Source organism: Engystomops pustulosus, chromosome 11 (genome assembly GCF_040894005.1).
Source record: "Engystomops pustulosus chromosome 11, aEngPut4.maternal, whole genome shotgun sequence".
Taxonomy (NCBI): Eukaryota; Metazoa; Chordata; class Amphibia; order Anura; family Leptodactylidae; genus Engystomops; species Engystomops pustulosus.
Window position 1 is genome coordinate 11001206 of NC_092421.1, and position 17176 is coordinate 11018381.

General features: G+C 45.3%; 2 protein-coding genes across 2 annotated transcripts in view; one reads left to right on the forward strand and one right to left on the reverse strand.

Moving 5' to 3' along the window:
* Positions 1 to 17176, forward strand: part of LOC140106172 (uncharacterized) — a 41560-nt gene that overhangs the window by 5787 nt on the left and 18597 nt on the right. The window contains exon 10 of the mRNA XM_072130446.1: positions 617 to 1628. Coding sequence (XP_071986547.1) covers positions 617 to 1628 — 1012 coding nt within the window. The remainder of the gene's footprint in view (positions 1 to 616; positions 1629 to 17176) is intronic.
* LOC140106093 (gastrula zinc finger protein XlCGF48.2-like) lies at positions 11345 to 16792 on the reverse strand. Its single transcript, XM_072130313.1, has 4 exons — positions 16491 to 16792; positions 14043 to 14189; positions 13840 to 13963; positions 11345 to 12683 (listed from the first exon to the last, which is right to left on the reverse strand). Exons 1-4 carry the CDS (start codon positions 16620 to 16622, stop codon positions 11554 to 11556), a joined length of 1533 nt encoding a protein of 510 aa, XP_071986414.1. The 5' UTR covers positions 16623 to 16792; the 3' UTR covers positions 11345 to 11553.

Genomic DNA, 17176 nt, shown 5'->3' on the forward strand with positions numbered 1-17176 from the left:
AAATACTAGTAATCCACAATTTCAGAAAAATAAGGACCATTTTTATTCAAAACACATAAGATAAAATATTAAAACCAAAAAAGTCCAGCCTCCTCCACCCCTGTTATCATAGATGAACATGAGTTGCATGGCACATGACCAGCCTGAAATCACAAAATACATACATGAGGGGGTACAGTTTAGCCCTTGGCTTGGTGATAGAGAATGAAGGTTTTTCGTGGATTTAGCCCATTGTTATGACGACTAAAAAGCTGTGTGTGAACAGGTCTAAGAGAACAAAGAGATGGAATAAGCATCTTTAATATTCAAATAGGTCATTAAAATATAAACTAATACTCTAAGTTATTCAATGTTATTTAAAATGTTGCTCCCCTTGTTGTGGAGAATAAAAAAAAAAATTAGGGTTCAGGGGAGTTGTAGTATCCTGTGTCGGCCATCTTGGAGATAACTGCCTACTTTAGAAAGGCCATAAAATTTAGTTAATCATATAAACAAACTATGTCTGCTCCATTTTGTGATTAATGACATTGCGTTTTATTATATTCGTTTATTTATAGCATTATTGTTCTTTATATTCCCAGAATCCTCCTTTAATGATAAGCTTCTTTGTTCCCAGCAGATGAGAACACAGAAATCTCTACAGGATTATCACAAGATTGTCCTAGGCAGGATCAGACCACAGTTGTAGACTCACAAAGAGAAAGCCTCCCCCCGGGACATCTCAGCACGTGTCTCATACCCGTTGTCGGTCGTAACGGGGAAGTGATGAAGGAGAAATCACACAGAGCCGGGCCGCAGTTCATATGTTCTGAATGTGGGAAATGCTTCACACGTTCCAAACTTTTCCGGTACGAGTCTGCACGCACGGGCCAGATACACTTCTTATGTGATCACTGTGATAACATTGTAGCACAGAACCCACACCAAGGCGATCAGCTAATTCGGACGGTGGGGAAACCGTTTTCTTGCTCTACGTGTGGGAAGTGTTTTGCACTGAAGGCCATTCTCTTTAGACATCAGAAAATCCACTCTTCGGAAAGACCACTCACATGTGAGGAATGTGGTAAATCCTTTCCTTACAAATCCAGCCTGCTAGAACATCAGAGATTTCACACGGGTCAGAAGCCGTATTCCTGTGCGGAGTGCGGGAAGTCATTTACCAGGAAACGGGTTCTGGTGGAACATCAGCTCATCCACACGGGGGAAAAGCCATTCCCGTGTGTGGAGTGTGGCAAATTCTACGCACGCAAAAGTCAGCTTGAGATACATCAGAGAAGCCACACGGGGGAGAGGCCGTTCACCTGCCAGGAATGTGGCAAGTGTTTTACCCAGCGATCCCACCTCATGAAACATCAGCACATCCACAAAGGGGAGAAGTCGTTTTTATGTATGGAGTGTGGGAAGTGGTTCACCAAGAAATCAAATCTTGTAGAACATCAGAAAATTCACACAGGACAGAATCTATTCTCATGTCCAGACTGCGGCAAGTGTTTCACCCGGAAATCGGTTCTGTCCGATCATCAGAGGATTCATTCCGGAGAGAAGCCGTTCACTTGTCTCGATTGTGAGAAATGTTTTAACCAGAAGTCTGCTCTTGTCCGACATCAAAAAATCCACATGAGGGAGAAGTCTTACTCCTGCCTGGAGTGTGGCCAGTGCTTTACATGCAAGGTCCAGCTGAAGATCCATCACAGGATGCACAGCGGAGAGAAGGTCTTCTCATGTCTCCAGTGCGGGAGATACTTCATCCATCAGTCCGACCTTGTAAGACACGAGAGGACTCACACGGGAGAAGAGATGTCCCCATATCCAGAAGACGAGAAACAGGACGATGACTTTGACCTGGACGAAAGCAGCAGCAAAGAGAAAATGGTGTTCTCATGACCAGATCGAATACAATCTCAGCCACATTTCACTCGTAAATCCCATCTTGGGGTGTGTTCACGTATGGTGGATACACTGGTTTTGCTGTCTGTTTGCTGATAGAAAATGGTCCCATTTCAGCTCTTCTCAAAAACACAGATTTTACACTATGTAAGGAGTTTATAAGATGTCTAAGCAGCACCCTGAGAACCAGTCTGAAAGCACCGGGTCATCTATGATACTATAAGTCACCATGGTCATCTGTGAGGCTGTAAGTCTCCATGGTCATCTGTGAGGCTGTAAGTCTCCATGGTCATCTGTGAGGCTGTAAGTCTCCATGGTCATCTGTGAGGCTGTAAGTCTCCATGGTCATCTGTGAGGCTGTAAGTCTCCAACGTCATCTGTGAGGCTGTAAGTCTCCAACGTCATCTGTGAGGCTGTAAGTCTCCAACGTCATCTGTGAGGCTGTAAGTCTCCAACGTCATCTGTGAGGCTGTAAGTCTCCAACGTCATCTGTGAGGCTGTAAGTCTCCATGGTCATCTGTGAGGCTGTAAGTCTCCATGGTCATCTATTGGCCATCTGAAAGGCTGTAAGACATACCTTGCACTACAGATCCATCCACGTGTACCACATGCAGACTTTTTCAGCCTTAATGGGGTGTCCCCTAGCAATGATGAACTCTTTCAGGCCACAATAGTTGGTGTTTGAACAGAATGTCCTCGCTGTTCCCCCTGTAATGTGCTTAGGGCATAACATTTAATTTTGGGACATTCCTGCGATTTTTCTGATTTCCCAAGAGCGGGCGTCCCTCTGCATCTAGTACAACCATTCAGAGACTTACATTGTCCAGGGTTATCAGCCGTTCTGAGGGGACACAATTGTACAGAGGTCACCAATGTTCCATAATTGTGATCATTGATATTTAACGTCTCAAAAATTGTATAATCTGGACTGGGAGAAAAAAAGTTTCTGTGTCTGAGAATGTAGAACATGCCAGATGACCCCCAAAAACCCTACGAGAACCCGTAGAACTCTTTCAGCGATATCCTACGTTGCGCTACAATATTTTTTGTTATTTAAAGGAACTGTCAGAAAAAATTGTGACTTTGACATTTTTGGGATGAGACGCGTGGATTTGGGATTAGGGGGGGGGGGGGGGCATAACACCCTGGATTTACCGAGCGCCCGCTCTTTTTTCTCCGATGTAACTTTCTTAAGCTCTTTTTGATGTGAAAATGTTATTTTGTTATTTCTGTTTTATATTTAACGTGTCGTGTTTATAACCGCAGTGTAAGAATTGTCGTAACCGTAGGATGATTGGTGCAATTAAATCTTCTCGTATGGCTCCATATTATTATTATAAGGAAGTAAGAACGTTTATCTGATCTCAAACAATCTATGAAGAAGAGGAGGAATTACTATAGATAACCTATCCTTAGGGGAGAGAGTAGAGTGGATCTGTATCCTCTGGATTGGTCATTTATAGTAACTCCTGGCCAATCCTTTTAAAGGGAATGTGTCCGTATGAATCACCCCCAATATAATCGAGCTGTACCCGTTATATAACATGCAGGGTCTCTGGAGTATGCTGGTGGACCAGCGGGGAGCGCTGCAAGGCTCGGCCTCCACCATTGTCAGTAGCTGGTGGATCCAGACCAATGGACAGACTATTCTGTCAGAGTAGCCATCGACGAAGCCGTACAACACACACCCTGAGGACAGCTGCTGCTGCTGCTGCTCTTTTTGGAAGAAGTTTAATAATTAATTTAGAAATTCTGCTTGGTTTGTAGTGAGACAGACTGCAATGTGCCCTTTGTTACAATGTTACTTCTTCATTGCTCTGGAATACTAGCTACACTGTAGATTGGACAGGATTGAAGACGGGCCTCTCCCCCCACAGCTGTGGTAACCCTCCCTGCTTTCTCCCTGGCTGTAGTATGCTATCAGCAGTGTTTTCAAACATCAATCTGAAAGTGAAGGGGTTAATCCTCCCTTCTCAGAGCTGTGTAACCAAACACAGGGAACTTAGATGTAAGTTGATGCACACGCTGTACATGCTGGATATACACATCTCTATGGGAGGGCGGGGCTTGATTCTTTTTACAAACTAAGCAGAATTTGTTAATGAAAACATTTCTGAAAATTTATCTGAAAAGACATTAAAGAAAATCTACTTACTCAGTAGATCTAGACGGCAAATTCCCCAAACCAAGCTCATTCCTCATCACCTTTTACTATCTGACCCCCAACATGTAAAACATTCATTTTTATGCTAATAATCTGCAATGGCTACCAGGGTGTGGAGTAGCCTCTGTTAGCTTTGGGGGCTAAGTCTACTGGACAGGTCGGCCAAAGGGGAGTTCTGCGCATGCACAGAAGCTCCTGGTCCCCTGCGAATTCACTGAACCTGTACGGGCCATGCCTCAGCACGGGGGCAGCTCTGCAGAGGATACTCTGGGCATCCAGTAGACTGAGCCGCCAGAGCTCACAGAGGCTACTCCACGCCCTGGTAGCCGCTGCAGCTCATTAGCATAAAAAAATAAGTTTTTTAAAGTTTAAGGGTTGGGTTTTAGAAAAAAGGGAGGAGTTAGATTTGTAGAATCTACTGTAGAAGTAGATTCCTAACGTTAGATTGCCATGTTTCCTTGAATGAACAGACTCCTTGCATCATATTAATCTCCAATGCCAGGAGTCCCTGCCTCCCTGTGTCACGACAGTGCCATACTGTACTCATCCATCCGGTATAGTGATCAGAGAACTACGCTCGACATAGAAAAACCACGGTCAGCTCACCCTCTTTCAATAATCATGTAGCTTTAGGTCCATAAGTTCGGTGCACGGGAGGAGAGGAGGAGATGGCTGTGCAGGAGACTAACGCATCGGTAACGGCCAAGATGATCGCTGCAATGTGAAAGAAGCCTTTTCAGCACAACTACATTATAAAAAAAGGGGGAAAATTCATAATTGTTACTCAAACATTAAAATGGGTGCACACCCAAAAAAGAAAAATAGGCGGACCTACACGTTTCAAGCATTTACACCCTGCTTATGGTTTAACCCTCTACATTCTAGCTCACACATTCAGGCTGCATTCACACAAACTTATGAAATTGCTGTATGCTACCCGTACCGTTTCTTTTTACGGGTTACATACGGTCACGTTCATTTCAGTGGACAAAATGTCTAACCACTTACATTGCCGTTGTTAGTACCGTATACGAGCCGTTGAAAAATACGAGCATGTCCTGTTTTCTCCCGTATTTCAGTTCCGTTTGCCCTTAGAAGTCTAATAGTACAAATACGCGCTGCATACGGATGAAAAACGGCACGTATATACAGTCTCATATGGCGCGGAAATACGGGACCAGATAAATCGCACATTTATGTGAATGCAGCCTTATGTTGATGCCACAAATGGCGTTTTTGGTCCGTTTTTGAGCATGCGTTTTCAGTCTTTTTAAAAATGCTTCCGTTTTTGTCAGTTTTTCCCAACGGTCGAAAAGCGGATGCGTTTTTAAACGGACTGAAAACGCATGCTTAAAAACTGACCAAAAAGGCCACGTGTGGCATTACCCTTAAGCACACGTTACACCTGCGCGTAATCAATGACGTACAGACTTCCTGTACTAAAACGCCTTCAAACCCCCTGAAACTAGAAAAAAACCAAAAATTTAACAGAGAGAACGAGCAGGTACTTTATAGACCTGGATACATTCAGCAGATTTACATTAAATCCATTGTATAATTTAAGCCCTTTGGGTACCTTGTGTCAAGATTCAGGATCCAAAAGGCTTCTCTATTCCGGAGTTTCTGCACCCAGTCCCCTCCCCGATTAGGGGGTTAACCCTTTCAATGATGACAGGGGGGTGGGTGCAGAGGTTGCGGTTGCACCCGGGCCCAAGAGGTTTAGGGGGCCCTTATGGTGTCACTTTCCCATATGAGAAGACTATTACTATAAACCATACATTATAGTCGGGGGCCTGGCACAGACTTTGCACTGGGGCCCATCAGCTTCTAGTTACACCACTGATGACAACTTATAGACAAGAAACATTTCCTCCATGAACCTCCCTACAACGTCTTGATAAACTAGACAGAGGTATCATTCTGCTTTTTTGATTTTTGTTACTTGTGACTGTAATTTCTTGCGGTTCTGATCTTTGTATACTCTTTAGCATCTGAAATATCTTTCCCATGGCACACTATAAAGGCTCTTTGTGCTGCCCACGTATTGCAAATGGCTTTTATACACAAGAAATAACTACATATTTAGTGTTACAGGTCGCAAACAATGAAATACTAAGCTCCCTATTTGTCTTGGTGTTCTGCGTATACGTGTTACATCGTGTTCCTATGGATAAGATCCGCTAACTGCCAACCAACCGGATTCATGTATTTTACCTGAAGATTCATATAACGATGGGGGACACAATATTGCCCCCTGTTTTTGCCCTCTTTGGAATGAATCTACAACCTTTTTCCAAAATCTCATATAACTTCTCATCGGAGTGCAGCAGAGGTAAGTACTTCCTGATAATGTATCTATCTTTATCATAAAAAGTCAACACTATAGGCCGTAATGGAAGCAGCCGGATTCTCCTCATCGTTACTCTCACCGATATTCACCAACATTTTCCTATCCCTGCCTCTTGCTATACCAATAGCTCTTTATATTAAAACATGAGTATCCCCTGTTCTGCAACCTACTAGTGATAATACTACTTTCAGCTACAAAATCCTATATGTAGGATATGGGGATTTTCCTCCTCATTCATTCCAAGTGCTAATCACTGTCGTGGCGACCAATCACATCACTGGGAGCGACGATGGGTGCCGCCATTTTTTTGTATCAGCATCAGCGATCGGCGGGTGTTACCGGTAAGTGTTTGCTGCATTATGCAGCAAAGACTTACCAGCTATGGAGTGGGCTCAGCCCGTGAGCTTTCTCCATGCACCCGCACCTGACGTGTAACGTACTATTACGTCACATGTCGGGAAGGGGTTAAAAGATGTGTATTCCCTGGTCTGCGACCTATTAATGATAATACTACTTTCAGCAAGAAAATCCTCCTCTCCGCTGCAACAGAGACGGACGAGCTCGTATGACCTCCCCCACCAGCAGATTATCTGTAATGTAATGTGGGTGCCGGCTGTCCGCGTACAGCAATGTGTTCCCACTAACGGATTTACGATATAGCTTATACACTATATCACCCGTCAGCTCTAGTTCTAAAAACAGCAATATGATCAGAGAGCATCTCATGGGGAAACTGAAGCCCAAAATCCTTGTCATTAACAATTAACCAAAAACGTAGGACCCAACCGTACATACAGGGAATCGCTAATACCACGACCATACCACTGTATATATGGTAATAACGGGTTGTGTGCATCATAGAGAAGGTGTTGCTCCCACCATGATTGTATGAGGTAATAGGTGCGGTTCTTAGTTCCCACAGTAGATATTAATGACTCCTGCACTAAATTGTTCGAACTGGTCCCCTCAGGCCGGCGCCACACAGGGCGCTTTGTCTGCGCTTGCAAACGCGCAGACAAATTTAACGCGAAACACCGGCGGCTCGTTCCCGATCGCAGGCGTTTCCATAGAAACGCCGATGCGATCGGGCCGAGGCCCGCCCCGGTGGGCGCGACTTTGTCTGCGTTTGCAAGCGCAGACAAAGCGCCCTGTGTGGCGCCAGCCTCAGACAACTGGTGTAACTGTACCCCTGCACCCTAAATCCACATAATCATTGTCACCCTGCTGTATTACTTTATAACCACGTGCAATTTGCAAATTTTCAATGCGATGATGTAGTAAAATGTCTCGAGTGTTAGAGATCTCGTAAATCTATTAATGTCCAAAAGTGTCTTGTACAAGTCGAATCTTGTCGCTGGTACATAGTATAAGCCTTTACTTAAAGGGGTTTTTCCACTAAAAAGGAGATGTTTCTTGTCTAAAAGTTGTTGTCATTGAAAGGGTTAACCCCCTACTCGGGGAGGGGACTGGGTGCAAAAACTCCAGAATAGAGAAGCCTTTTGGATCCTGAATCTTGACACAAGGTACCCAAAGGGCTTGAAACATAGAAAAGGTTCAATGGGGGACATTTGCTATGGCGTTTCCGCCAGTTTTGTGGCGCTCTCACCACATGTTCTGCTCTCCGACCTATTTATTAGCTGGCGGCACCAGAAAAAATGACTTTTTCCGTCTGCTCCGACTCTTCTCCGAAAAGGGGCGTGGCTTTGGCGGAGCGGAAACTCAGACACAATTAATATGTGTCGCAGCCCTTTTTGGGCGCTGTAAACCGGCGGAAAGTAGACCAAAAGAAAACTGGTCTAGCAGGGACTGTTGGACACATTTCTGGTGCTCGGGACAGATTTTGGTCCCAGGGACAGAAAATGGTCCTGGCGCCAGAAATGAATCTGCACAGCTCCACAATATTACATGTGTGTCTTCTTTCCCAGAGCAGGTCGGTAACAAAGCCAATGCAGACACCGACACTTTATGTAAATGTCCCCCAATGTATCTCTACTGAATGTAACCAGGTCGATAAAGTACCTGCTCGTTCTCTCTCTAATTTGAGGGTGCGGTCACACGTCGCGTTTAACGCAGCTGGAGAGTGATTTGCCTAACTAAGCAGCTGCTAACACCTGTGTTTACAAAACGCAACCGTTAACACATTGTTAACACATGCGTTAACATCGCGGTTAACGCATGCGTTTTGTAAACACAAGTGTTAAGAGCTGTTTAATTAGGCAAATCACTCTCCAGCTATTCCAATGCGTTTTTAAAACTGCATCGCAATGAGGGTGCGTTCACACGTTGCAGTTAAAACTGCATCGCAATCAGCTTTGAGGTGGTTTTAGGTGCAGTTTTGTCAATTGAACAGGTGAAAGACATGAACTGAACGGAAGAATTTGATTTTGATGGGGAAACCTGCTCCACAAATGTCATTCTCCCGTTCAGTTCATGTCTTTCACCTGTTCAATTGACAAAACTGCACCTGAAACCACCTCAAAGCTGATTGCGATGCAGTTTTAACTGCAACGTGTGAACGCACCCTAAGGGTGAAGACACACATGGCGTTTTTGGGCCGTTTTTACTAAGTGCGTTTTCAGATCGTTAAAAAACGCATCCGTTTTTTAAAAACGCATGCGGTTTTTGAAAACGCATGCGTTTTTGTCAGTTTTTCCGAAATTGCGCAATGAAAAACGGCCCAAAAACGCCATGTGTGTCTTCACCCTTAGGGTGCGTTCACACGTTGCAGTTAAAACTGCATCGCAATCAGCTTTGAGGTGGTTTCAGGTGCAGTTTTGTCAATTGAACAGGTGAAAGACATGAACTGAATGTGTGAATGAGATTTGTGGAGTAAGTTTCCCCCTTCAAAATCAAATTCACTTGTTCGGTTCATGTCTTTCACCTGTTAAAGTTTCCGGTAACGCTATCTAACGCTGCGGCGGAGTACAATGTAAACACCGGACCGCTTGCAAATCGGTCCGATGTATTCATAAGGGGGCGGACCGAGGCGCTGTCTCTTCCCCGGACCGCCCGGCTCACTCCATAGGCCGGCGGTGACTGCCCCTAACAACGCCCTAACTTCGCCCCTTGATGAATACATCGGACCGCTTGGCGAGCGCTCCGGCGTTTACATTGTACTCCAGTGTTAGCGTTACCGGAGGTTTCCATTACCGGCGTTTGTTTAAGCACTAGGAGCTGCATACTTTAGTAATCAGCTCCTAGTGCCCAATTTATGGGTGACAGGTCCTCTTTAAAAGTTTGAGCTTGAATGAAGGTGGTTAGATCAGGACTAAGAGCAGGATGGAAATGCTTGAAACGCATAGGTTTGCCCATTTTTCTTTTTCCGATGTACACCAATTTCAACATTTAACCCCTTATCACAGACGCTTGTTTTGCCCCGTTTTACGATAATTGGTTATAACTGCAGAACGCTTTATCATATCCGGGTGATTTTGAGAATATTTTCTCGTGACACATTGTACTTCATGTTAGTTGGAAAAGTGATAAGTTTTGCGTTTCGTTCTGAAAAAAAAAAAGAAAATTTGGCAAAAGTTCTTATAAAATTCGTCATTTTCAAAGTTTGAAATGTTCGGCTTTCCAGACAAGAAGTAAAACTACCCAAAAAGCTTGATAATTAACATTTACGGAATGTCTTCTTTATGTTGCGATGATATTTTATACGTCCTGTCATTTTTCTCGGATGTTTTAAAGGGAACCTACCACCACGAATCTACCTATAAAAGGTAGATCGGGTGGTAGGTGGATGTATGGGACGTGAGGATAGCCCTTTTTAGAGCTAATCCTCACGTCCCCGCTAGCCTAGCATAAACTTTATTGGCCTAATATGTTAAATTTAATTAAGCGGCTACCGGGGCGTGGAGTAGCCGGACACGAGGCTACACGGCGCGGCTACTCCACGCCCCAGTAGCTGCTTTCCCCCGCTTACCCTGTGATCTTCGGCGCGCAGCTCCTGGCAGCTGCGCGCCCTCGTCCGAGAAGCCGGAGTTCTGCACATGCGCAGTAACTCCGGCCTCGTTCCCGAGATCGCGCATCTTGGCCGGAGTTACTGCGCATGCGCAGAACTCCGGCTTCTCTCTGACGAGCTCCTGGCAGCTGCGCGCCGAAGATCACAGGGTAGGAGGAGCAACGTGGCTACTGGGGCGTGGAGTAGCCGCGCCGTGTAGCCTCGTGTCCAGCTACGCCACGCCCCGGTAGCCGCCCTCCGCGCCCCGGGTCCTGCCAGGAGGCGCAACCTGGTCTGAAGGGGAGCGGCAGGGTCCGATCCACAGGGACATACTTACATGCCACGGTCACGCTTGACCGTGACGTATAAGGGGTTTAACACCCGGGATCTGAGTTTTTCCGTTCCCGGGTGTTAGTGCCAGGTCTTGGCTGTGAGTGAATCCTGGAGCCACTGTGTCACCTATTAGATTTGATATTTGTAGTGCATCGGCTGTGAGCTAGCCACACAAACTACTCTTTAACCCTTTAAACCACGTACAGGAGCCGCCCAGGCAGGTCAACCAAAACCGGTGCCAAAAACCAGAGGTCATGCAGATCATAGTTAAAGACCACCAGGTTTCAGGCAGAATCCAAATAACAAGCTGCGAGTCAGGGCCAGGCAGCAAACCATATCCGAGCCACAGATCAGAGCCACAGTCTGGCCGCAAGAACTATATATATAAATAATCACAGAGCAAAATCTGTGTCAAGGACCTGTCAGGGCAAACACAGAAATGCAGCCAATCAGACCATCTTTCCTAGCAATGCATAAGTGCTGAGCACTGCAATGGTCTAGGAACAGTCTAAACCAGACTTACAGGCCTTAGAACCAGGAAGAACTCGGATTACAACGGGAACCAGGCTGGAATACAACAGCAGACACAAAGACAGCGGTGGCCATACCTACCCCGTAACCAGCGCACAACCAGATGTGATGTCATCAAAGGAATCAATCGCAGGACCAAAATGTGAAACTGACTTTTAAGATAAAAAGGATAATATCTCGCTATATAGGAGCTATAACAAATCTTCAATGTGAGTGGACAACCCCTTTAACCAGAACAGATCATTCTTATCTCAATAACCCTCACTGACTACAATAGCTTTCATAAAGTTTATATTATATTATATTCAGTACAAAATATTTATAGGCCCCCCCCCCCCGATTTTCTTAGAAATAGGGGAATGTTCTTGGCCGGTGAGTCCTTTGATGTGCAGACAGACTGGAGCTTTTCACGAAGGATTTGCCGCATTCTGCGCAGTAGAAGAGCTTCTCCCCCCCGTGGATCCTCTGATGAGAAACAAGGTTAGAACTTTTTATAAACCGTTTCCCGCAGATGTTACATACGAACGGTTTCTCCCCAGTGTGTGTCCGCTGGTGGGTCACCAGGATCGACTTCTGGTTAAAGCTCTTGCCACATTCGGGACACGAGAAGGGTTTCTCCCCGGTGTGGATCCTCTGATGTCGGATGAGATGTGGTTTAGTGGAGAAATATTTTCCACATATGAAACAGAAGGACTGGTTCTCTCTTGGATTGTATCGCGGTCGATGGAAAAAGTCTGATGTTTTGTTAAACCGTTTCTCTCGTTCATAACTAACGATTGGTTTGGCCATAGGTTGCTCCTTCTGTGGGGCGGCCATAGTGGAGTTACCAGATTTCCACCAATCGGCACTGCCCGCTGCCCTCTCTCCTACAGAGAGTCTCGGATTCATAGGGAAACGTGATTTACTACTAAAAATCTGACTGTGGTCGGTAAAGTTAATCATTGAAGAGTGTTGGACGTTCCCTGAGCTGAGATCCCAGTTATACTCCGGTATCCCCATGTCTGTATACAGCTGCTCTACTGGGGTATATAGACTGAGGCTACTCTCTTGACAGACTTCCGATGGGACATAAAATTCAGTCACTGGGAGGCCTGTGCCATCCCATGACACAAATTCCTCTTTAATGTGTTTGTCTGAGGGTTGTGCATCATCACAGGGGTTAAAGACGTATGAATTTGTCGCATCGTCACATGAGATGGCTTCCTCTTTGATACAAGTAGATAGCCGATGGGTGGATGAAGAGAGGTTTCCACCTTCCCACAACATCCGTTCTTCGCTGATGGGACTAGATGGACTAGGATGATGGTCCTCGAAGTTCTTTGCTTCAGATGGACCTGACTCCACGGGGACATTAACCTCAGGGGTCCTCTCCAATCGACATCCTTTATGTTTCAGCAGGGATTCGGTAGGGACTTGCTGATTGCAGGTTGAAGTAATGGACATATCAGATGAATATTTGTCATTGACAGGTGGATCTATGCAATACAAAAGCAAACAATTATACATCCTATCAAAGCAAACGTCCCTCCCCCTTCCCCCACAATTTGGGGTCTAATCTTTACTTTTTACAAAAGGTGACTCAAGACAAAACCCTACAATATAAGAAGCTATGGGAGAGTTTTATGGGCATGCTCTATGATGTGCGGGCATGCTCTACGATGGAAGCTGTGCTGTAGTCCTTGCCTTAAGAACCTGCTGCCCCTTTAAGAAACAGAGCCCCTAAAATGCTCCTGTACCTATTGGTAATTTAAAGGAGATTCAGGATCACTGATGTTTTGAGGACTGGTCCCAGGAGATGGTATTAGTTTTTTTTTTACTTCCACATCTCCAGCCCTGTGTCTCCTATCACTGTTGGCCTGTATTGCTATACAGAGGCTCAGTGGTGAGGTCACAGCTAGGGCTCTGGCTGCGGCCTGTTTATAGCTGTACCAAGTACAGGCTATGGTTGTGATGTCATCACTGAGTCCCTGTATACATCAATAAAGACCAGTGGTGATGGGAGACACCGCACTAGGCTAAACCCCCCAAAAAAAGATATGCTGAGCGCTTATATGCAGGGCGTGCTTGAATGCAGAGGGAGGAGTGTACATCATGTTTCCCGAGTGATATCACTGGGTCCTCCCTTCTGCTAAGTGACTTATCCGCTCGGCGAGGCTGGGGCTCCAGGTATGCAATATGCTGCATCTGCTCCCCATAGGCTCCTATTGCCTCCACTGCGCTTAGCATATCCCTCGGGAGCTTTCCCAACATATACGCTCAGTGTACACAGAAAACAAGATGTATTAATAAAGAAAACTCCTAAGATCTGACCAGCAGAAAAATTAAAAAAAAAGCCAGAACTTATGTACATGTGCCCCATAGTATCCACAGTTTAAGTGGTCACAACTGCTGCACATTCCCTTCAAAGAGTTCATCTAAGATTAGACACAAATGTCTTCCAAAAATAGTGCCACACAGGTCGGTGGGGTGTGTGTGGTACTGCACTCCAGCCCCTTCCACATCTGTGCACCACCACACACCCATGGACAGGGGCGCTGCTGCTTTTAAAAGACTACAGACAGAGTCCAAATCTTTAAAGCCCCTAAATTTCTAGATAATGTGCGTAGCAAAACCATGAAGAAAAGCCCTTACCTGGTGATGTGAGGTCCTGGTGCTCCTGCCTGATGATGTCCTTGTACTGGTCCTTGTGTCCTTCTATGTAGTCCCACTCCTCCAGGGAGAAATAGACGCTGACATCCTGACACCTTATAGGAACCTGACACCCACAATGATACAGTCATCACCCAGACACATCACCCCTTGTATAATGTCCCAGCATCCCCTGCAGCGCTCACCTCTCCGCTCAGCAGCTCCACGATCTTGTGTGTGATCTCCAGGATCTTCTGATGGTTCTCCCTCTTAGGTGTCAGTGATGGAGGCGACTCTGGGTTCTTGGCCCATCTCCGGCACTCATCAGATGTCTTCTTCACTGGAGCATAATCCTATCAATATCAAAATAATAATAATAATTATTTATATAGCGCACACAGATTACGCAGCGCTGCACAAAGCATGACAAATCAGTCCCTGTCCCCATGGGGCTCACAATCTAAACAACCTAACAGTATGTTATGGAGTGTGGGAGGAAACTGGAGGACCCGGAGGAAACCCACGCAAACACGGAGAGAACATACAAACTCTTTGCAGATATTGACCCTGGGTGGGATTCGAACCCAGGACCCCAGCGCTGCATACTGAGAAAACTCCTCATCTCAAAAAGAAAGATAAGGAATGTGCTGAGAAGAGACTGGTGACCACTGCACATACGAGTCACTATAATACCAGTCCTTGTAACCAGAGAACCTGCAGGGGGAAACAAAAAGGAGCCCCAGCTCCCACGTCACTTCTCGTTTCGGAGCCAGCACCTGCCTAGAAGTTTTGGGAGTTTAATCCCCCCAATAACAACACAACAAGTGACATTCTGTGTCCCCTCAAAAAGCAGGTAACATGATCCCCTCACAGCTTCCACTCAGAAACAGGGTCCAAAACTGGGAATACCAGACCCAAAGAAAAGAGGGATGTCATGTGATATATTACCCAGAATCCCTCACCTCTCCAGTCATGTCCTGTGTTATTAATACAGATAAGAGCGATGTCATGTGATATATTACCCAGAATCCCTCACCTCTCCAGTCATGTCCTGTGTTATTAATACAGATAAGAGTGATGTCATGTGATATATTTCCCAGAATCCCTCACCTCTCCAGTCATGTCCTGTGTTATTAATACAGATAACACTGATGTCATGTGATATATTACCCAGAATCCCTCACCTCTCCAGTCATGTCCTGTGTTATTAATACAGATAAGAGTGATGTCATGTGATGTATTACCCAGAATCCCTCACCTCTCCGGTCATGTCCTGTGTTATTAATACAGATAACACTGATGTCATGTGATATATTACCCAGAATCCCTCACCTCCCCAGTCATGTCCTGTGTTATTAATACAGATAATAGTGATGTCATGTGATATATTACCCAGAATCCCTCACCTCTCCGGTCATGTCCTGTGTTATTAATACAGATAAGAGTGATGTCATGTGATATATTACCCAGAATCCCTCACCTCTCCAGTCATGTCCTGTGTTATTAATACAGATAATAGTGATGTCATGTGATATATTACCCAGAATCCCTCACCTCTCCGGTCATGTCCTGTGTTATTAATACAGATAAGAGTGATGTCATGTGATATATTACCCAGAATCCCTCACCTCTCCAGTCATGTCCTGTGTTATTAATACAGATAAGAGTGATGTCATGTGATATATTACCCAGAATCCCTCACCTCTCCGGTCATGTCCTGTGTTATTAATACAGATAAGAGTGATGTCATGTGATATATTACCCAGAATCCCTCACCTCTCCAGTCATGTCCTGTGTTATTAATACAGATAACACTGATGTCATGTGATATATTACCCAGAATCCCTCACCTCTCCAGTCATGTCCTGTGTTAGTAATACAGATAAGAGTGATGTCATGTGATATATTACCCAGAATCCCTCACCTCTCCAGTCATGTCCTGTGTTAGTAATACAGATAAGAGTGATGTCATGTGATATATTACCCAGAATCCCTCACCTCTCCAGTCATGTGCTGTGTTATTAATACAGATAGGAGCGATGTCATGTGATATATATTACCCAGAATCCCTCACCTCTCCAGTCATGTCCTGTGGTATTAATACAGAGAATAGTGATGTCATGTGATATATTACCCAGAATCCCTCACCTCTCCAGTCATGTGCTGTGTTATTAATACAGATAGGAGCGATGTCATGTGATATATATTACCCAGAATCCCTCACCTCTCCAGTCATGTCCTGTGGTATTAATACAGAGAATAGTGATGTCATGTGATATATTACCCAGAATCCCTCACCTCTCCAGTCATGTGCTGTGTTATTAATACAGATAGGAGCGATGTCATGTGATATATTACCCAGAATCCCTCACCTCTCCCGTCATGTCCTGTGTTATTAATACAGAGAATAGTGATGTCATGTGATATATTACCCAGAATCCCTCCTCTCTCCAGTCATGTCCTGTGTTATTAATACAGATAAGAGTGATGTCATGTGATTTATTACCCAGAATCCCTCACCTCTCCAGTCAAGTCCTGTGTTATTAATACAGATAAGAGTGATGATATGTGACCCAGAATCCCTCACCTCTCCAGTCAAGTCCTGTGTTATTAATACAGATAAGAGTGATGATATATGACCCAGAATCCCTCACCTCTCCAGTCAGCAGGTAGATGATCTCCAGGGTAAGGCTGAGGACGGTGACGGCCATGTTTCCTGTAGAGACATATATTCTGTATCTAGTTACATCAGATGCCGCCTGAAGGGGGCGTGACTGTACAGACATGACACTGCGGCGTCATCACGTAACGTCCGCCGGGCCTGCACGCAGGTCATATGACTCACTTCAGCAGTGATCACATGGCCGGGCGGGGAGGCGGGGACTGCGCTCTGCATTGATGAGTCTCCGCGCTAGTGAGAGGTTGTATGACGTCACTCGAGGGGCGGGGCCCCTGATCACAACAGAAAGCAGAAGCGCAGCACGTGCATGAAGGGGGCGGGGCTGACGGGAGCGCAGTGACGCTGACAGCCTGTCACGTGACCCTGACCTCGCGCAAGTGGCGCTGGTGTTGAATGGCTGTGCAGGTTTCCTCCCGCCTCCATCACTACATATGCAATATATGTAGATGAGGGGCGGAGCCGACACAAGGGCTGGGGCCGACTACACTAACTACAAAAGTTTCTACCGATCTTTACAGTTACAATCTTTTACTGGTATTTTATGTGTTATTATTGAGTACATCGGCTCATCCCTCAAAAAGATTTCTAAGTACACTTCCAAAAACTAGTATAAAAAGTCAAAACAACTGAACTAAGACAATATGAAGCTGAGCAGTGATC

Bases quoted from the DNA above. Each gene is read 5' to 3' on its own strand.
- LOC140106093 (XM_072130313.1), bottom strand. From the start codon at position 16,622: ATGTCTGTACAGTCACGCCCCCTTCAGGCGGCATCTGATGTAACTAGA. The intron at 14,190-16,490 runs GTGAGGGATTCT...TGATATTGATAG, and splicing joins TCTACCTGCTGACTGGAGAG to GATTATGCTCCAGTGAAGAA. The intron at 13,964-14,042 runs GTGAGCGCTGCA...TGTGGGTGTCAG, and splicing joins TGGAGCTGCTGAGCGGAGAG to GTTCCTATAAGGTGTCAGGA.